This window comes from Dendronephthya gigantea, unplaced genomic scaffold (genome assembly GCF_004324835.1).
Source record: "Dendronephthya gigantea isolate DGI-Jeju-01 unplaced genomic scaffold, DenGig_1.0 000087F, whole genome shotgun sequence".
In the NCBI taxonomy this organism is placed as follows: domain Eukaryota; kingdom Metazoa; phylum Cnidaria; class Anthozoa; order Malacalcyonacea; family Nephtheidae; genus Dendronephthya; species Dendronephthya gigantea.
In genome coordinates, this window is record NW_021163097.1 from 664,685 (window position 1) to 687,481 (window position 22,797).

Genomic DNA, 22,797 nt, shown 5'->3' on the forward strand with positions numbered 1-22,797 from the left:
GAGTCAGACACCCTTCAAATGCGTATCACTCTTCAAGATACCCCTCTAACCCGAAGAGGCATCCTTTCTACAATTAGCTCAATATACAATCCCTTGGGATTAGTGGCTCCAGTCCTGTTGGTGGGTAAACAACTGCTCCAAGAATTGTGCCGTGAAGGAACCGATTGGGACGAACCTGTTCCGGACCATATTAGAATCAGATGGGAGAAATGGAGAGACGAACTCTGTCTACTCAACGACTTTAAAGTGCGAAGATGCTACAAACCAAACGATTTTGGTCCAGTGAAATCAACAGAGCTTCTTCATTTTTCTGATGCGAGTGCATCTGGATACGGACAGTGTTCATAAGTACGTTTGGTCAATGCGCGCAAAGAAGTTCATTGCGAACTCGTCATGGCAAAGTCTCATGTCTCTCCTTTGAAATCAATCACAATACCTCGCCTCGAGCTGACGGCAGCCTTGGTATCAGTAAGAGTCAGTACCATGTTGCACAAAGAGCTAGATTATCACAAGACCGTGGACGTATACTGGACCGATAGTAAGGTGGTGCTCGGTTACCTCAATAACGATTCTCGACGATTCCATGTTTTCGTCGCTAACAGAGTCCAGCAGATTCGTGATGAAACGTCTCCTGAGCAGTGGCGATATGTCAAAAGTAAAGAAAACCCAGCAGACGAAGCCTCTAGAGGCGTAACTACTCCAGAATTTCTTGATAGCGAACATTGGTTTTCTGGTCCGTCATTCCTCCAGAACCCTCAACTCGACCTGGCTGATGCCGTCGAACACCCGCTGTTGCAAGACGATCCCGAAGTCAAGAGAACAGTTTTTGCCACCCGAGCGTCGATAACCAATTTCCTAACGATCTCTGAGCGTCTGGAGTACTTCTACGAATGGCATCGTGCCAAGAGAGCCATAGCCATGATTATGAGATGGCAACAACGAACGAAGAATATTCATCAAGATGACAAGAATTCGCCCGAGACGAACGTACCGCAATATCGTCGATCCAACGTTAAGGAACTTTATCAAGCTGAACTAGCCATCGTAAGGGCAGTGCAAGAGACCTCATTCTCAAAAGAAATTCAACTATTGTGCAATATGGAAGAGAACAGTTCTAAGATAGAGATTGCATCCGACAACGTAAGACTGTTATGAAGCGATCGAGTTGTCTATTTCGCTTGAATCCATTCTTGGACAAGGAAGGAATTCTTAGAGTCGGTGGTCGCCTCACCCAAGCTAGCGTTCCATTTCACGTCAAACATCCAGTCATTCTCCCGCGAAAGGGACACGTAACGGCGTTAGTTATCAGGCCCTATCACCAACGGATTCGTCATCAGGGCCGCGGAATGACCCACAACGAGCTACGAGCAAATGGCTTCTGGATAACCGGTGGAAGCTCCGCAGTCGGTTGTCATATTTACGATTGCCTAACGTGCAGGAAGTTATGTGCTTCACCCCAAGATCAGAAGATGGCGGACCTACCCAATGATCGCCTAGAACCATCACCTCCGTTTACGGTCTGCGGTGTGGACTACTTTGGCCCCTGGCGCATAAAGGAGGGACGACGAGAGATGAAGAGCTACGGAGTCGTGTTCACCTGCCTTGCATCTCGCGCGATACATCTTGAGGTGGCCAAAACAATGGAAACAGACTCCTTCATCAACGTACTGCGCTGCTTCTTGGCAAGACAGGGTCCCGTAAGAACTCTGAGATCCGACCAAGGTACCAACTTGATGGGTGCCTGAAATGAATTATTCGAAGCAGTGAAAGAAATCAATCAAGACAGAGTACGAGAATTTCTAGTTGCAACGGAATGCGACTGGATAGAGTTCCAGACGAACGTACCCAAGGCAAGCCACATGAGCGGAGTGTGGGAACGCCAAATAAGGACAGTGCGAAACGTTCTCAATGCGCTACTTGACGATCATGGTATGCAACTAGATGAAGAATCGCTAAGAACATTTATGTGTGAGGCTGAGTCAATAGTAAATAGCCGACCACTTACTATTGACAACTTGACTTCACCTGACGGAACCGAACCACTCACCCCTAACCACCTACTCACCATGAAGACCCAAGTCCTCTTACCTCCCCCTGGTTAAATCCAGAGAGCGGACGTGTACATCGTTAAGCGATGGCGGCGAGTCCAATATCTCGTAAATCAATTTTGGCTGTGTTTGCGCAAAGAATTTATACTCTCCTTGCAACGAAGACAGAAATGGGTACACCCCCAAAGAAACATGCAAGCAGGCGATATCGTATTGCTTAAAGACGAAAACGTGCCAAGAAAATGCTGGCGTACCGCTCGAGTCCAAGAAGCCTATACCTCTGACGATGGACTTGTTCAAAAGGTAAAGATCACCGCGAGCGACCCTTTACTTTCAAGAGAAGGAAAACGTCTTCGAGCAACGACCGTTCTGGACAGACCAGTCCATAAACTGGTGCTACTTCTGAAGTCTGAAGATACAGCCATGGATTGAAGAATCCCCGCCGAAGAGCCTTGTATGGAACATTTATTGACTTTGTTGTAAATTGCGTTTGCTTGCAATTTAGGAGAGCCATGTAACTGCAGGCTCATGTGTGCGACATGTTTGTAGGCTCAATTTGTTTTGAGCAACTGGATTTTATACTTAAAAAGGAACATTACTGTTTTAGTTTAGAACTCGATTTATACTGTGATTTGTGCAAGAAACTTTATTTGATATTTGGATGTGTGTGCTCGGCAAGAGAGGAAATTCGGTCAGTTTCTCTATTATATAATTGCTGTGTATCGTTATATATTCGTAGCATATATTTCCTTATGTATTTCGTATGTTTATCTTCTTTAGTTTTACGTCAAGTTATTGTGATTAATAAAGAACCCAATCTATTAATTGCGAGGGTATATTTATCGTGCGAATCGGATTAACTTGTCAGTATTTATCAACGAATAATCTCGGCAACCAGCAGGCACAATCGCGAACACATTGCGTGCCGGGAGTAACATTAATTTTTAACCTAGTTCATTATATTTTTACTGGCATAAGTCAAAATGTTGTGTTGGGACAAACGTTTGGTTGCTTAGGTATTACAGGGCATGAAAACTTTGCACTATCCTTGGATCCCTAGTTATTAATTGCGTACATAGTTTTATGTAGTGAGTACAGTATTTTGGTTTCAAAGAAAACAAAGATATTTTTGAAATTTTATTCGGTGCAAATAAAGCACATATATAACAATAGACTTGCTTTCTATTTTGAACTTAGCTTTGTGCTTTTAGCATATATATGATAAGAATTATGTTCAGGAGTAATTTTTATAACTTCACTTTTAAGATTTCAACTTTTCCATGCATACACGTACCAAAATCTCAATTACAGTTAAAGACACACAGTAAAGGATGTGCTAATTGATGTCAAGTCACAATTCAATACTCAATTCACTAACTGCATATCTAGGTGGTCACACATTTGACGTACCTTACAGTACTTAGGTGCTTTCTATATTCTAACGCTATTGGTTTGGTCCTAACATCAAAATTGTGTTCCATACGTCTGTTGTTATAACTTACTATGATCCACATTATGCATACTGAAATTATATGTTATATGTTTTCCTTAAAACATAACAAAACGCATATGTTTTTCTGTGACAACAAGTCTATTGTCCAAATTCTCAATCAGAAGACGTCAAAATGTCCGAAGATAATGGATTTACTCTGACCGATTGTTCTTTGTAGTTTCAAAAACAACTTCACATTTACAGCCGGAATGTATGCGGATTTGACAATGGCATTGCTGACTCGCTGTCTCGTTTTCAGATAGACTGCCTCAAACAATTAGCACTGTTGGCCTCTCCTCTGCCCTGCGTCATTCCAGTATCCATGATTCAAACTTAAAGGACTGTGTTTATGAACTTATTCAGCATTCATGGGCACTGTCAACCAAACAAACACACGCCGCCGCCGTAAAACAATTCATTTCATTCTGCCTATCTATTGTTATGAGAGATACATTAGAATTCCAAAGGAGGTCTTAGCTTCCATTCCATATAAACTAACTGCAAGTACCAAATATTGAAAATTTTGATTTTGTTTTAATATCTACCTTTTAAACTCAAACATTATGCTTCCTTGCTGTATAGTCTGTATAATACCATTCCCCTTTGCACTTTCCACCTAAATTTTTTACACTAGTTTTTCAGGTCATCTCTGGGTGTTTAATACATATTCGTGTGTATTTGTTATACATATATCCCTGACTGCTCTGATTTGAAAACAACTGTTATAGCGTGATGAATATGTACCAATAAATCTAGATACAAAATAAGGAATGTCTATCATGCAAATTGTCCATTATAGGAGCTGAAATTTGTGCCCACAATTGTTTTGTGTTTTCATTCATCTTCGGTATGATTTACTTTAATATAGACGATTCTTCAGATGATGAGATTTTAAATTCAACACTAGTTGAAACCAAGAAAGTCAAACTTGATCCAATCGATTATTTAAAGCCATATTTTGTCAGACATGTAAAAGTTGGTCTGAAGGGCATTTTTTCATTACAAGAGAGAAGAGTTTTATCAGCCAAATTATTGCAAAATATAAAAAACCCATGTTTGATCTGGGTGATCAACTTTTTGTGGAGTTTCGAAGCTTTGATACTGATGAATTTGGAGTTGATGCAGGTGGTCCAACCAAAGAGTTCTTGAAAGAGTTGATGAAAGAACTTGAGACTGGTGGTTTTAAGGGATTCGGTTTTTTGAGGGAGAAAGGACCACTTAATACCAACTTATGATTACGATTTATTATCTAGTGGAATGTTCCAAATTGTTGGAAAGATGATTTTACACTCCTTGCTTAATGGTTGCAGAGGAATTGCTGGTTTGTCAGCAGCTGTAAAGAATTATATTTTGACTGGAAGCAGAGATACCATCTTGGAATATATATATATATATATATATATATATATATATATATATATACATTTTACAATTTATGTTACATTTTACAATTTGGAAATATTTTGAACACACACGCAATTTAAAATGTTTTGTTTTCTTTTGAGTATTAAAAATGGGCAAATTTAGTGTAGGCAGGCATTGCGCAAGAGTAAAAAAGAAAATCTACGTGGCATGACACGTAGGCGGCAAAATATTATGTGACTTTGTCGCGTTGAGTATTTTTGACAGGTATGTGATAAATGATGTATCAAATTAAGCTTATCGTTAATAACCTTTGGTCAGATATTATTGTAGTCCTTCTGTTAGATATTATTCTAATTCTTCAAAAATATGCTTAGCCAAATAAAATTTGCTGACATTGGGGTTCAAGTTGCGGGAAAGGTAGGAAAAGAAAAGCAAATTCAAACGGAATTGTCATTTCTGCAATGCGCTAGTGTTGCAACACAATGCGACGCAAGCGAAGGGAATAGAAGCTACCAGCGTGGTAAATGCGAAAAAAATGGCCACTGGACATATGATAAACTTAAAGAAGTAATATCAAGTAAGAATCGTGTGATAAGTTGGCTAATGGAAAAGGTTGTGAAGAGAAGGTTGTGTCCGCAATGTGATGTTGAGATGAAACTAGTTGAGTGTAATGACCGATCAGATGGTTGTAAGTGGGAATGCAGAAAGCAGATTAATGGGAAAAGGCACAAAGTTGAGTTTTCAATTCGAAAAGGTAGTTGGTTTGAGAAAAGTAATTTGACGCTTGAAGAAATTTTGAAGTTGACATATTGGTGGTGTAGAGGGGTCGAGCAGGAAACAATGAGGTTTGAGGTTGATGTTAGTGGAAATACGGTTGTAGATTGGGATAGCTTTTGTAGGGAAACCTGTGAGGTAAACTATTTAGAATGTGAGGAAAAACTAGGTGGTCCAGATAAGAGGGTGCAAATCGACGAAAGCAATTTGGAAAACGCAAGTATCATAGAGGTCACAAGGTTGAAGGGCAATGGGTTTTTGGTGGTATTGAAGAGGGTAGTCGTAAGAGTTTTATGTTTGCGGTTGAAGATAGGAGTGAGGCAACGCTATTGCCAATAATCGAAACTTTCATCACGAAGGGCACAACCATAATATCAGATTGCTGGAAGGCGTATTCAAAGCTCGAGAAACATGGTTATAAGCATATGACTGTAAATCACTCAAAGGAATTTGTAAATAAGGATGGCGATCACACAAATAAAATTGAAGGACACTGGCGTTAGGCAAAGGCAAAATTTTCAGCTTTTGGCGTAAGGAAGTATATGTTTTCGTCATATCTAGCTGAATTCCTATGAAGATATGAACACAAAGGTGAAGATTTATTTGAAGATTTTTCTTGAACGATGGGAAGAAAATATATGGACAGTTCTAATATTAAAACTACAATGTTTCTGTTAAGACTAAGGGGATAGCAGTAGAGGAGATGCGAACAAAACATTCTGATTCATGTATTTTGTTATTTTGACTAATGTAGTGGGTAAATTGAGTTGAAATATAGTAAATTAGGCTTATGTATGTGTTATAGGAACAGTAATATAGATTTTAATGAAAAAACTTTGTTGCTTATTATGTTGCATGTTTTTCAAAAAGAAGAAATACAACTGTTAAGAGGCATATACATCCGATAGTATTTATGATGTGGGCTATTTTTTAGAACAAGAAATACAAATCATAGTATTTATGATACGTACAGGTTTTTTTAAGACTATGATGGATGTTATATTTATGATAATATGATACGGGTTTTTTAAGAAAGGCATAAAATGCGGGATTTTTTAAAAACGCAGCATGCATATAGCATATCTTTATGATCGGTTTTTGTAATAAGAACCAGGCATTCATATCATAATACTATGACGGGTTTTTTTTAAGAACGGCCCATTATTTATGATGCGGTTTTTTAAGAACGAGCCATATATATCATATATTGTATTTATGCGGGTTTTTAAAAACGACATGCACATAGCTAGTGATATTGCATTTAGGATAATATATGATACAGGCTTTTTTAAGAACGAGGCATACAATGCGGGATGTGTATGTTGTTTTTAAAAACCCGCATAAATACTAAATGATTCGAAACGCTGAACCATCCAATTCCAAAATCCAATTGACTACACTTGCGGCCACAAACGTTTATCTGTTTGTTTATCTGCATGATTCTCTTTTTGTTAACACGAGGAGTGGACACATCCACACATTGTGTGCCTATTTTTATAATAGATGGACTACCACCGATCAGAGTTCAGTTATAACAAAGGCATTTCCCTTCTCCGGATGACCTAGCACAAGCAACGCGACTAGGCGAGGTTAATGCCTAGCGGGCATCTTGTTACTTAACAAATGATTATGTAATTCTATTAACTATATGTCTCAAGGCATCCCCGTATTAATGAAACTCAATATTTAGGAAGTGTGACGTAACTCATCCACTGCGTATCACCGTATCCCAAAATATAAACAGGATCAAAAGTGGTCGGGTATTCTATAATCTAGCCTGGGATTTCAATCATATTACACAACATATGCAATTCTAATTATCTATCTATCTGCGGCCATTTATACATTTATACATCTATACATCTGTACATCTATACATCTATACATCTATACATCTATACATCTATACATCTATACATCTATATATCTATATATCTATATATCTATATATCTATATATCTATATATCTATATATCTATATATCTATATATCTATATATCTATATATCTATATATCTATATATAGACCACTTTAGAAGAAGATTCTTGATATAAATTTTTCACTCGAAATGTTTTGAAACTGCAAATTTGGACCGATTTTGTTGGCATGGGAATTTCAAAATTTGCAATAAAAAATTTTCATGTAGGGCTTTTACTTATTTTGGATAAATACACCATTTTTTACGGTGGCCCACAAGTGTCACCACATTTGCAATTTGTTCGATACATTAACATATCGCTCACAGCAACAATAAATTGCTTACAGCATTAACAAACACTCAACAGCATCACTAAATTGTATCACAGCATTAACAAATGACTCACAGCAACAACAAATTGCTCACAGCATTAACAAATGACTCACAGCAACAACAAGTTGCTCACAGCATTAACAAATATCCACAGCAACAACAAGTTGCTCACAGCATTAACAAATATCCACAGCAACAACAAATTGCATCGCAGATTATTGAACCACTATATGCTTTGCAAAACGAAGTATTGAACATTCTTGTGGACTTGTGGTACGAAAGAATCTCTTCTTGACTCTGCTTTAGTGCTTTATTATAAATTTTGAGAAAAAAACGAAATGTTTTGTTCAAACTGCGGCCATGGTAGAGAAGCAGAAGCACCATCAAATTTTTGTGCAAACTGTGGAGCAGGTACGTACACATCTATACTTAGTAACATCCTATGGTATAAACATCTAATATGTTAAGTTGTTAAATGTTAACTGTCCAGTCCGGCGTCCTAGATGTTGTTCTGCACTTCTAGATAATCAATTTATAAGTTATAACCTGAATGTGAATATAATTATATCATGAAATTTCAACAGTTTTATCAAATCATCCTGTTTTAAGATTTGCACAGCGATGAAAGCTCAGGATCAGATTTAGAACATTCCAAGGTGTTTTTGATGAAGAAAGTCTTATTAAGTACTATTACCACCGTGGATTCGCATATAAAGAGATACTAAAATTTCTAGAAAAACACCATAATCATTGCATAAGTTATTGTACACTTCTGAGAAGGCTTCAACACTATGGACTTAGAAAAAAACAGCAAGTGACTGACAACACTATAAATTTAGTCAGAGAAAGGCTTTCAACTATCATTGATGGTCCAGGTTCATCAGAAGGATATAGATCTTTGTGGCACAGACTGGAACTTGAAGGATTAAGAGTACCAAGGGTAGTTGTTGCAGCTATTCTTAAAGAATTGGACCCACAAGGCACCGAACTGCGAAAATCTCACCGCCTAAAAAGGAGGGTGTATAGAAACCCAGGCCCAAACTATGCATGGCACATCGATGGCTATGACAAACTAAAAGTATGGGGATTCCCCATCCATGGATGCATAGATGGATACAGTAGACGAATATTATGGCTATCAGTCCTTCCATCAAACAACCTACCGGATGGTCCGGCATCACTATACCTAACTACAGTAAGTTCCTTGGGTGGATGCCCAGTGGAGTTAATCAGTGACCTGGGGACAGAAAATGGTATGGCAGGAGCAATGCAAAGCTTTTTTCGATATAACATTGATGCACATCGCTATGTTACATCACAAAGGAACCAACGCATTGAATGTTGGTGGTCGTTCTTGTCTAAACAACAAATGCAATGGTGGAGAAGCTTTTTTGCAGATCTAGAATCTCAAGGTATATTAAATTCGTCTAGTGAAATAAGTATGGAATGTCTTTGGTACTGTTTCTCACCTGCCATTCAAATTGAATTAGATACTGTCGTAGAAAACTGGAATTCTCATTATATTAGAAAATCTCGACATGACACTGTAAATGGCCGGACTCTCTCTTTTTTCTTCCTGAGCATCATGGCACAGTTGATAGACTTGTGCCGGTGTCTGAGGAAAAGATCCAATATGCTTCCACGCATGTGATTGAGGAGGTTCAAACACATGAACTTCAAGACTATTTTGAGTATGTCAGGTTGAGCCTGGGTTGCCGTGTACCTGATTCATGGCAAACAGCTTTGGACTTATATAATTCCTTACTTGAAATTGCTGAACATGGAACAGAATAAAATTTTGCTATGGTTTTTTAAAAAACTGTATATGCTAAATGTACCATGCACATTTATAAATATAGGTTGTTGATAATTGCCTTTTTAGATTAGTTTTACTTTTAAGGTAATTTAATCAAAGCCAGTGCTTAATCAAAAGTGCAACTGTGCAAATGGCATGCAACTGAATGTTTACTTGACTATTAGAGTAAATTTCACACGTCATGACCCCAAATAAGTAATTTTAACCTTTTTTTTTTACCAAGATTTGTAATTTTCCAGGAACAACTTCCTTGAATATGCACAAATTACTTGTTAAGGTGGCTCCCTACAATTTTTAAAAATATTGAAAACTTGTGGTTTTGATGTAAAATTTTAGCACGAGATTTCTTGCTAAGGAAAAGAAATTTCCCAGATATATTAACCAACATTCTAACAGTCAGAAATTGCCCATAAGCATGACGTCATTACCGTTGTTATCGTAACAATGGCGATTCAATATGGCCGACATATTGGCCGTCATTTTACCTATTCACGCATTTTACCCCTATTACCCCTATTTTTTATTTCATGAAACGTTTTCTTACAAAAAAATTAGGAAATTTGAGGAAGTTTAACAAAATTCTATAGAGCCAGAAAATTTCTATAACGAAAAATCACGTTTTTTAATTTTTAATAATTTTGGCTCTATGAATTTTTTTAACTCGTTCAAATTTTTCATTTTTTTGTAAGAAAACTTTTTATAAAATAAAAAATTGGGGTAACAGAACTTGTTTTTGAGTAAAATGCGTGAATAGGTAAAATGGCGGCCATATTGGATCGCCATTGTTACCATAACCACGGTAATGACGTGATACTCGAAGACAATCTTCGCTGTTTTATCTGGAAAATTTTATTTCGTTTAGCAAGAAATTTCTTGCCAAAAATTTCAATCTAAAACATTAGTTTTCAATATTCTTAAAACTGTAGGGAGCCACCTTAAATATACAACAGTGCAATCAAAACATAAACAATTCAACCTCAGTATTACAGTTAAACTGGAACTTGTAAACATTTTACAATGTAGGGCCGGTTGTATAAAAGCTGGATAACGTTACCTACTATATAGTATTTTTTTAATGCTTAAAAATTGCCTGTCGTTCTATAGGCAGCCCAGATATCTGTTTATACTCAGTCTTCGACTGCATTGTTTACGCGCGCAGTCAGCTTCTACTGTCTGTACTGATTACTGTATTATATATCAATATATAATACAGTAGTTAGTACAGGCTTCTTCTGTCTACTGATTACTGTATTATATATCAATATATAAGTACAGACAGTAGTTAGTACAGACAAGCTGACCGCGCGCGTAAACAATGCAGTCGAAGACTGAGTATAAACAGATTTCTGGGCTGCCTATGGTCGTTCAGCGTAATGGCTTAAACCTTAGCATTCTTAAATTGCAGGTACTCTTTAGCAGTTGTTAGCTCCAAATTTGTGGCTTTAGCGCTTTCAAGCATATTTAGAACACTAAAAAATCCTATGTGGTGAATAGTGCTATCCAGTTTTTGTATAACTGTGATACAACTGGCCCAAAGATGCATGTTAACCCAACAACAATAACAACAGCCCCATTATTATACGGAAAAATCTAATGCATGTTCATGGCTTACCGAATGCCTGACCTTTTGAGTAAGCTATTAATAAATTTTTATGAAATTCTGCTGCATCCACCATATGGGCAATGGGAAATGTAATCTGCATTCCGCAGGCCCCAATTAATGGATAGCAGATAGTATGCTTTGGGTCCCTTGATTGACAGTCATGATCAAACAAAACGCTAATCACCAACTTCTTGCCACTTAAAGGCTTGTGCTTTTGGCCAGTGAGCCATTTCATAACCCCAGGCACATTCACCTCTGCTGTTTCAAATCTTTCTTCAGGTAAAACATCAGAAATTACCTGCTCTTCATCTTTATCTTGGTAATTCCATGCAACAGGTGCTGAATACCCAGTAACCTCTGTATCTTCAATGCTCATAAGAAAATCCTGGAAATTATCAACAACCTTTTCCTCTTGTACTCTTCTGCTGGTGCCTTCTTCCGAATATACTGGCTCCATGCAGGAAAAAAGATAATTTGCGTCAATGTCATCTTGGGTAGATCCTTGAACAAATAAGGACTTGACTTTGTCTGGAGCTTTCCTGAGAATTTTATCAAATCCATATAATGATAAGCCTTGCAAAAACTCATTTAGGTACAAGATTCTCTTGTTAATAAGGTTAATAACAATAGACTTAACTATTTCATCAACATGTGCATCATTGATTAAACCGGTGTAACCATTGTCCATTATTGTGGTCTCGTTTCCCTTCACATCACTTATAATGCCTTCTATCAGTACCTTCTCACTCTTTGCAAGGTGTTTGTCAGTGCTAAGTTTCATCATATCAATATCTGGATTGACAAGTGTTTCATAAACACATTCGTCAAAAAGAGATGGACTAGGACCACCCTGTGCCAGACTTACAGCAGCTATCTGGCCACATGTACGGAAATTTCCATTCTGGATATGGTATGTGGAGTCGAAAGGGCATCCATTAGGAAACATAATAGAGCGCATATTATCAATGGCGTCAGTAAGAAACTCCCTAGCAAGTGCCCCTGTATCAATACCATCTTCGCCAATATATTTGACTGTGAGTTTCCGCATAGGGGATGATTTCTTTGCCTCATGTTGCCATAAGAGAAGCGCTCTATGGAAAGGTACTTTTCTTCTTATGACAAGGAAGAATTCGTTCTCGTTATCAGTCTGCTTTTCTAGATGTTGTATGACTGATGCTTTGTTAGTAAATTCTTCTTTCGTTTCATCACATTTATCTATTTCATGAACTACATGTATGGTATGGTCTATCCCATCTTCTTTGCAATCCTCTACATGGACTATAGGTATGCTACTTGCCTCATTGTTCTTGTCATCTTCCAATTCATCTTCAAACCTTTGCTGGAGCTGAATTGCTAATCTCTCATCGTTCTCTATTTGCAGCTCATTGTTCTCTTTGTCATTTTGTTCCGTATTACTATAAAGTTTTGGGAATTTTGCATTTGGCTGGAAATCAGGTGATTCAGACTTAGCACTTAAAACACCAGGCATATCACAATTGAAAATAGCATTGTCTTCATCACTGTCATTCAAGCCTTTAGAAATGTTGTAATCCAAAGATGTGCACAGGAATAAAGTAATCCTATTATAATCTTTACCTAATTCTTGTTGATATCTTTCTAGGGAAAAGAATTCTTTTGCAGAACCAGGCAAAAAAATGGCTTCTTCTCCATTCTCATATAGCATGACATACTCATCACTTTCAGAGTACAAGTGGGAATAAAAAGCTTTCCACTTTAATATAGCTTTACTACAGACTGTTTTATAGTTTGCCTTGTTGGACCAATGGACCTAATAGACCAATGTTAATGCACACATCTCGCTCTTTTGATTTAGTGTTAGGTTTGTCTTCATCAGGATTTTTTGGTGAGACAGATTTTTTCCACTGTTTCCCTTTTGCCTTTCTATAGTCAGCAAATGACTTTATATTTCTACCAGTGGGGTGTAGACCTTTAGGTACACCTTGCGTACTATAATCTAAAGTTGTCTTTCCAACACTAGTACTTGGTCCTTCCTCAGAATTTCCACAAAGCTCTACCAATGAAATGATTATGGTATCAAAGTTTCATTCAGGTTCATTTTTGAATGGTTTCATAAGATTAGAGATGGAGGGAGAACAAAGTTAAAATGGGGAAAAGCATTTCTCAAAACCAAAAAATATAAAATATATTTAATGCTGTATACATCCTTCAAAACCTAGATGCTTTAATATTTGTTTCCAAGGCCTATATTATACGTTGCATTCTGGTCCATAAACATCATTAAGCTTCATTACCATCTCATCTATTTGTTTGAATTGCATAAATTTCGACGCAACCAACATGTGACGTTTAACTTGGTGATTTGAATGCACAGTAGCTATAATTATATACAATAATCATTAAAATTCTAAGAATGCACCTACCTGTTCCACAATTCGAACAAAAATTCGATTTTACTTTTGCCTCTCTACCACATTTTGAACAAAACATTTTCAAACCAGTCCTTTCCTTTTAATAAGTCCTTATTTCAAAATATTTGGCACAGGCGGCCCGCCGACCACGCGAGAAGGTACGATAAACTTCATTTTACAAGAATAAAGCGGATTAACTACCTGTAGCACAATTTGTTAATGCTGTGAGCAATTTGTTGTTGCTGTGAGTCATTTGTTAATGCTGTGAGCAACTTGTTGTTGCTGTGAGTCATTTGTTAATGCTGTGAGCAATTTGTTGTTGCTGTGAGTCATTTGTTAATGCTGTGATACAATTTAGTGATGCTGTTGAGCGTTTGTTAATGCTGTAAGCAATTTATTGTTGCTGTGAGCGATATGTTAATGTATCGAACAAATTGCAAATGTGGTGACACTTGTGGGCCACCGTAATTTTTGGTATTTGCAATATATTGAGGAATAAAAACAAAGCAACATTTACAACATGGCATTGCAGTAATGAAGAAATACATTAAATAACAACAAATCATAACATCGTCACAATAGTATATCTCCACTTTAAAACTCTCATCTACTAGCTTATTTAAAATAGTAATGTCTGTGTTTTCCATGTCCATGTTTTCCATGTTTGTGTTTTTCATGTCTGCGTTTTCCATGTCCGTGTCCGTCTTTTCCATGTCCATATCAACGTTTTCCAGCTAACCTGCAATAATATCATGCAGGTTGCAATGGGTATGTGACACACAATATCACAACTTACACTGGGAGTGCACCAGATTTAAATAAAAATTCCGGCCGGATTTGAGATTAACAGGTAATGAGGACTAATGAGGATAAATTGGAATATCAATAAAAAGTATTTTTAAATTTCTTAATTCGGCCGGATGCCGGTAAATTCATTAAAACCGTCCAGATTCTAAATCTGGTGCACCGCTGATTTTTACTAGTAGTATTTAAAAGTGAAGTGTGCTCAAAATTGTTTAATTTAAAAAAACCTACACAGATTTCTGATATCATGATTCCTGATATAAAATATTAATTATAAAACAACTTCATTCTTAAATTTTATAACTCATCTTGTTTTCTTACGAGGACCTCAACAACTAACAAGAAGCTTATTGAGAAAATTTAAAGAGAATATAGTTAAAGTATACTAACCGATTTATCTGTTTTCTGAGTTCTGAAACAGCTAAACACTGAAGCAACAGTCCAGCAATCCTTGCCTGAGTTGCCTCCCTAGCGTGAAAAGGGTAAGACGATATTTTCACTGGTACACATAAAACGTTCTTCAATACAAAAACTTTACCACATGTTTCTATTTCGGCGAGCCACCCTTACATTGTTTCTTCTAAAACTATTCTAGGTTGTTATACTAGGTGTTTGCTTTCAAGTCTGAATGTCACAACTTTAATAATCATAAGATACATCATACTAATCCAGGCCCTTCTTGGCGATTTTAGCGCCCCACTGGCATTTCGGCGCCCCTCTTGAAACCATCGCTGGGAGGGGGGGGGGCATGGCCATATTTCATACTTACTGTGTTTTCCTTATTAGTCTAAAACCTGTAAAGGAGTTTGTATGCATTTCATTTAGGACAGATTATCTCAACTGTTTTATGGTAAAATGACCATGGCGGTCAACATGGCATATGTGCCAAAATCTGAATCCGGGACGAAAGTCCTGAAAATGACCACACCCAGAACAGGCATAGTCAACATAGCTCTAAATCCTGAAGTCTTAATGTCTTCGTCAACCATGGTTCAGAATGGTTGCTTTTAGGGGTGGTCAATGGAGGGTGAAATTAGCCTAAGTTTTATATTTTACAAGAAAATAAATGTTTACTATTCCAGGTCAACTGCTAATTATGCATAAAATTACAGATTCACCTGGCAAATTCTAATTTTCCCTATTTTCTAAAATTTTTGCCATATAATGAAAAAACATGCTTGTTTAAATATATTAATTATAAATTTCCTAGGAAATAACAATGTTTTGTTGCGATACGACATATTTCATTTCACTTACCCCCGCCATAACATGATTTCAGTCATATTTTAAAAATTTGATCGCTGTTTTTAGCTGTCAGTCGCAAGCACTATCCAAATACTGTACTTTAGCACGATTCTAAAGAATTATTCAACCAATTTTCGATGGGTTTTGAAGTAGTGCCATGTAATATTTTTTGTGTCCCCTGACATTTCATCAATTATGTCGCCATTGCCATGTCTTGTCACCTTTCTGCACGATAAATGCCAGTTCTTGATCCCCAGCTGTATTTTTTTTACAGCATCAATAAATAATTGATAGAACAATAGCAGCTATCTAAAATCTAAAAGCATTTGTCCCACTTGGAAGTAAAAAATCACCCCTCGTGAATATGAATGAATGAATATATAAAATTTATCGTCCCTGAAAAGGGCTTTTCAGAATCAATATTAGGTTAGAACTACTATAGGAAGTTAGTAAAATTAGAACTACTATGCTAAAACTATATTTACATTGTTTATTTAAAACTTGGCATGCATCAAATTGTTATTAATGGTCGATTAAAATTATCTTAATAAATCTTTCTTCAATCTAGTAAATTATATAGTTATATACATATAAAATTATATACATTGTCATTGGTCCATACGGAACTGTCTCAAACTCTTTCTTCAAGTTGAATTTTAAAACACTAATTTATCCACATAGTCTAATGTCAGAAGGTAACTCATTCCATAGTTTTGCTATACGATATTTAAAGGATTTCTTTCCTTTTGCACTTGTAAAAAGTGGAAAATTTAGCTGGCGAGATTGTCTAGTTGTCCTTCTGCTGACAGATTCTCTTGTGGTAAATAGAAAGCTCAAGTAATTGGGTGCCAATCTGTTCATACACTTAAACACAAGCACTGTGTCTCGGTAAAATAAATGCTTCTTTAATGGGATCCATTGCAACTCTTTTAGAATTGGGGCCACATGATCATACTTCTGGAGTCCACCGATGATACGCGCCGCAAATTTCTATACCGACTGAAGTTTCTTAATGTTTCCCTCAAATGTCATGGACCAGACGGATGAACAGTAAAAATTTTACTAAACACCAGTGAATTAATGATTGTAATAAGTAATTCTCTATCAAAGACATGCTTAACTCGGTTGATTTGTCCTAGGGCAGACACACATTGGGCTGACACTTTAATAATATGTTCATTAAAATTAAGATTGGTATCAAAAGTTACACCCAGGTTCTTTATCGATTCATTTAGAGTAAATGAATACTCCCCAGTAAGGAGAGTTGAAAACGTTCTGGTAATTTAGCGACCATTTGTCTGTTTCCGTAAACCATTAATTGAGTTTTACCTGGATTTATTAGTAAAAGATTTTGGAAGCACAAATTTCAGATTCTCACGAGATCTTCATTTATAGACAACATAGTTGAATCACACTCTTTGGCTGAAAAGCATGTGTACATTTTTGTGTCATCCACACATAACTTTCGATAGAGCATTTACTAGTTATTGAGGGTAAGTCATTGACATATATGCTAAACAGCAAGGATCATAAAATTCTTCCTTGGGGTACGCCACTTTCTAATTTTAAAGGTTTGGAGAGTATGGAATTAATACGGACGGACTGGTATCGATTGGTCAAATAACTTGTAAACCAGTTTAGAGCTTCAGAAGACAACCCAACATCTTTATCTTGTTTATCGAGAATGAAATTCAAGTGTGAAAGCAAGTGTGTTCTTGTAAAAGCAAGAACATGCAATTTAAACGCAGAGACTTTTTATTTTGTTATGAGAAATATTAACAGCAAAAACTGACAAATTTTAATCGGGTTGTTGACTGATTGTGGTTCTGAACAAGTGTATGCTTGAATTTTCGTCCCCCCGAAATGCTGTCCACGAGGGCTCGACACAGATAGACTGTTCCGCTGCAGAAAACGCACACACTGGTGATAGGAAATTGTTTAAGCCAGTTCAAGCAGTCCATCAAAACGAAAAGTAAATGAAGAAGAGAACTGGAAGAGGATATTTAAGAAGCTTGCTGATGTTTTTACCCAATGGCTGTTTCATTATATTGATGAATAGGGAAGAGTTGCATAATCTTTTTTTATTCTAGCCCCACTACTCTCACAAGCAAAAAAATATAACTGACTAAACAACAAGAAAATTCCCATAAATGACCATAAGTCGTGCTATAATAACGCCGCGAAGAGTATAAATAAAATAAATTAATAAATAAATAGTCCATATGGCTCTTTCCCAATCAGAATATAAAGCTGCTGTATAAATAAAATCTTTGCATTATCAATGAGTCTCATTACTTGGTGGGTCTCAGGTCTAGTTAAATTAACATAGTATGTCAGAAAGTATTTTTCTGGTCTTTATCTGCTTGGATAGAGGAGCGTATTCAAGATTCATTGCTGGGTATGGATTTTTGTCAGTGCATAGTTAATAGAATATACATGGTTTAGAGACTACATAAAACTACAATAGAGCTCATTAACTATGTCAGGGAACATTTATGCAAGAAATTGTTCCCTTATTCATCACATGTCTATTGTATTTTGAACAAATAAACCAATAGTAAGGTCTGATTAGTGAACATGCACAATTCAACGAGAACGAACGACTATGCAGTTATGTTAATAAGGGTTATGTTAATATAATTATTGTAGGCATTAACATAATGAAAAGAGCAAAACACACTTGTACCAAACGGCTTGTACACATTTACAAATACATAATTACAAAGATCCTAATCTTTGGATAACGAAAATAATGTTGAAATGACGTTCAACCATTACACATTTTATGTTAGGGTTTCGGTTTAAATGTTTACGGGTAGCAATATTTTACTCAACAAATTTCTTTGTAATTATTCACATGTTTGATCATGCAGTTTTTGTTTGGCTCTACCTTTCACAAATAAATTGAATAGCCATGCCATAATTATGCTGTGTGTTTCCTTTAGGGATTCATCCCTATATACATTCATATGTTTAAGTGTTTTCAAGACAACATATTTGTTTTCTGAGATGGATCACTTAGAAGCAACTGTATACTTACCTGCGATTAGAGGAAGTATTGAAATATCGGAAGAAAACTACATAATATTGAATGATGAGATAAATCCTTTGTTGCGATCATCCGTCTTGTTAATTGAAAGTTTCAACAAAATGGTAGCCTTTGCGGCAACATGTGCCCAAGCAAACATCCATAAGCCACAAATGAAAGAGTATTGTTTCCTGATTTTTTTCATTCCAAATTTCAAGGTCGTGACTTTTTTAACGAATTAGAGTACAAAGAGAAACTTGGACACAACTTCCCATAATGTGGCATTATTCTAGGGGGATGGTGAGATTGCCTACACCTGAGCAGTGGCTCATGATGGCTAACAACTGGAATCTATTTCCAGGGGCTGTTGCTGTCATAGATGGAACTAAACATGAAATCCAAATTCCCCAAACAGAACCCCAACAACATTTTTATAGTGGGCACTGTCCTTAACATAACTTCTCGACCTAAATAATTATGAACAACCGTGGATCCATTGTTTTCATGCAATCGGGCTTTCTAGGACACAATAACGAGTGTGAGTTAGGATTGAACACTGCATTTGATGTGTAAAGGAATACGGCGGTGTGCAACAAATTTGACGTCATGAATGATGGATGTTTCCTGTTGTAGTGGAGCTGTGTGCGTTTTTAGCGCACAGGTATATTTCTCTCTCTAGAGTTTTATGACGTATTTTGCTTATCGCTCAATCGTTGCTTCATTGTTTGTCGGTTTGTCTATTGTTAGTGCAGATATGCTAATATATCCATCTGAAACGAGTTTTATGCTTGGCATTAGTATTTAGTTTAAGATACAAAATATACAAGTACTTTATTCATTTTTTTATCTTTTGAAAACAAATCAATTATTAAAAATCTCTTTGAATACAATTTTGACACAAATGATAGCGATATTATCCTTATTGAACGCAATTTAAATGTAATTATCATAACTTGAAAATGATGCACGTTTTAGCATCGAAACGTCGTTCAATAAAGATAATATCGCTATCATTTGTGTCAAAATCAATTATTGTCTGGAATTTTCAAGTAATTAGGATGATATTTTTGCATGTTTGCATGGTGATAGTCAATAAATAATTTAGCTTGTAGGTACACCACGTAAGTATTTAATACTGCAAAGCTTCCAGTCTGTTAACTTGGGCCTTCATCATTGATGAAGAATATAATAATACAACAAAATCAATCAATATTTTTTTACGTAATTGCACTGATGAAGGCCCGGGTTAAGAGACCAAAAGCTTTGCAGTATTAAATATGTGGTGTACCTACGAGCTAAACGACTTAATAAGGATGAGTTAATACCAAGAATACTTTAGTGGTATTGAATTCAATAACCTCTCAATTCAATTCTCTCTATTAAATTCAAAGGCTAGGAATACAGCTAGAATTCAGAACTTTGAAAGCATTTTCTACTTTCGGCATATAACTTGCATAATAGCTACCTTATTGCAAACTTGGAAAATCACATACACAAGGAATAGTTGGTATTTTAACACACATAATTGGTGTTATTAATATGATAAAGCTAACATGCTTTATTAAGTGACATCGAATGACATCATAGAAATAAAAATAAAATGAATTTGTGTATATTAAATTATGACAATATTTATTTTACGGTTTGTTGCATGTCGATGCAATGGATATGGACGTCTTGCTGCTTGCACTGGCGGGACAGGAATATTCTGCCCAGCGGCGCCGCAAATTTTTTTTCCGTAGACGGTCGGTAGCATCTTTAACGGTTGGTAGCATCTCTTTGCGCGCGCCACGCACGTCACACACGCGCGCTTCGATTGCGTGGACTTCGTCACTTTGCTCCATTGGCGTCGAACAAATTTTGATCCAAAGATTCGAATAATGTGAAACTACCATGGTAAGTCATACATTCAATCTATAATTGCTCTATAATTATATTTTATACTACGACGTAGAGGTGGTAGAATAAATGTTTGTTTATAATATATACAACAGCTCTTAATTATATATATTTTGGTGTTTTGTTGTAACTGTATTACTATAGTATATTTAAAAATGTTCAGTATTAGTATGTTACTATGTTGGGTTTGTGCTAGAAATCCCAGCAACCCAAGGTCCTGTAAAAACAGCCCATAATTTTTAGAACCCTTTTATTATGGTCTGTAGCTGTAGCATGTAGATTACCAAGACTAAGGGAACCTATGTAATATGTAATATTCAGCCTAATTGGACCATTTGCATCAATGTGAGTAAAAGAGGGTGATTCATGATTGCTCATGAGCATAACATTTTGCGAATTGTGGACCTGCAATGTGATATGATTTCGACCAATCAGGTAACAGGGAAATTGATCTTTTACTAGCTGTATAACAAAGAGGAATGTACATTTGTCATTGTTGTTGGTCATGCTGTTAGTGTTGGTGTTGAGATTACAATAATGACAGTGCTAGAGTGTAAACAGGTTCAGACACTTGAACTGAAATGCTATCATGTATTTTCTTAGCATTCCAATGGCTAATGAAGCGCTAAATGAATTGTTGCTTCAGTCAGTGCAGGATGTCAAAACCGCATTTGAAGGAGCTGAAAACACAGATGAGTTGCTTTCCTGTGTTAAACAAACTGTCCCATTGCAAGAGAATGAGTATCAAATTAAAACAGTTAAAGGAATAAGAAGCAAATTCAAAGTTATTCTAAAATGCAACCTAAACAATGCAAATGATTTGGAACGGTTCATCTCTAACTACAACACTAGAAATAATGAAACTTTAAGGGTTTCTAAAACAAGGTTGATCACTGATGGGAGAAACCCATACCAAATGTTCAAGTATTTCCGATGCCATCACAACACCCGCTACGGACCCACGATGAACCCCAATGATGTTCTTATTGCAAAGCCTCATAAAAGGTTCAAGAACACCAACTGCAAATTTTCACTCATTGCACGACTTTCAAGGAATGCAGGAGAATATGGCTCAGAGATAGAGATTGAGTGGAATCATAACCATCCCACCAATTCTCTCCATGCTTTAAGCTTTAAGGAAATACCTGATGAGGTTGTGGAAACAATCAAGGGTATGTTCTCTAATGGATTGTTGCCAGGTGCTGCACATAAGGAGTTTATGAGGACATTAAGGGGGGAATGCAATGATGACCTGGAATACCACTTGAAATTAGCTGACCGTTCAAAAGTTCCAAGACGATCTGACTTTAACAGTATTTATGTTTCCTTTAACAAAAGCATGTATGGTACAAAAAACTTGAAAACAATGTTTTCCAAGATCAAGGAAAGAATTGGGGTGCTAAAAGAGAAAGATGTGGACTATAGTATGTGCCTACAAGAGTTTGATGAAGAAACTAATCAACCATTTATTTTAACTATTATCACCCCATTGATGAAGAGAATCCATAATTTGGTAAGTTCATCCATGTCATGTTGTCATCTACACCACTGTTTCGTAAGGGGCCATTCACAAAGATTGTCCGAGCAGAGGGGGGTTTGGAAAATCGGACGAACTCGGACATGGGGAGGGAGTGGTTAGCAATGCGGATGTCCGAAATTTTTAAACAAAATAGTTGTACTGACAGTACCCACATACTTGTTGAATGTGGTCCCAAATATAAAAAGCAAAATATATTATATACTATTCTGTATTAATACATGTATTTCTGAACTCCCGATATATTATGAACATATTTTATATTAAATTGAAGAGATATTTTCAATGTTTGATTCAAGTGAGTTTTACAAATATTTTCATTTCATGTAAGAAGTGTCATTAAAAAATCCAGTGAAACATTGGCAGTAATACCATGGTAATACTGAGTTCTTTCAGTTCCAATACAGTTCCAATTCATCAAGTATATTTCAGCTGTTCACGAAGATTGTGAGTCATGGGCATTGTGTTACCGAGGTGACCTTCCATTGCGTGGCAACAACACCAACAACTACTGTGAGTCTCAGTTCTTAGTAATAAAAGATGAT

At 36.4% G+C, this 22,797-nt stretch overlaps 2 protein-coding genes across 2 annotated transcripts; one reads left to right on the plus strand and one right to left on the minus strand.

Annotated features, from left to right (window-relative positions):
• Positions 1-393: 393 nt before the first annotated feature.
• LOC114533201 lies at positions 394-1,155 on the plus strand. Its single transcript, XM_028554700.1, has one exon. The coding sequence runs from the start codon at positions 394-396 to the stop codon at positions 1,153-1,155; it is 762 nt and encodes a 253-aa protein (XP_028410501.1).
• A 9,540-nt stretch (positions 1,156-10,695) lies between these two features.
• On the minus strand, positions 10,696-12,405 carry LOC114533188. The gene has a single exon (XM_028554691.1). The coding sequence runs from the start codon at positions 12,395-12,397 to the stop codon at positions 11,348-11,350; it is 1,050 nt and encodes a 349-aa protein (XP_028410492.1). The 5' UTR covers positions 12,398-12,405; the 3' UTR covers positions 10,696-11,347.
• Between the last annotated feature and the right edge of the window lie 10,392 nt (positions 12,406-22,797).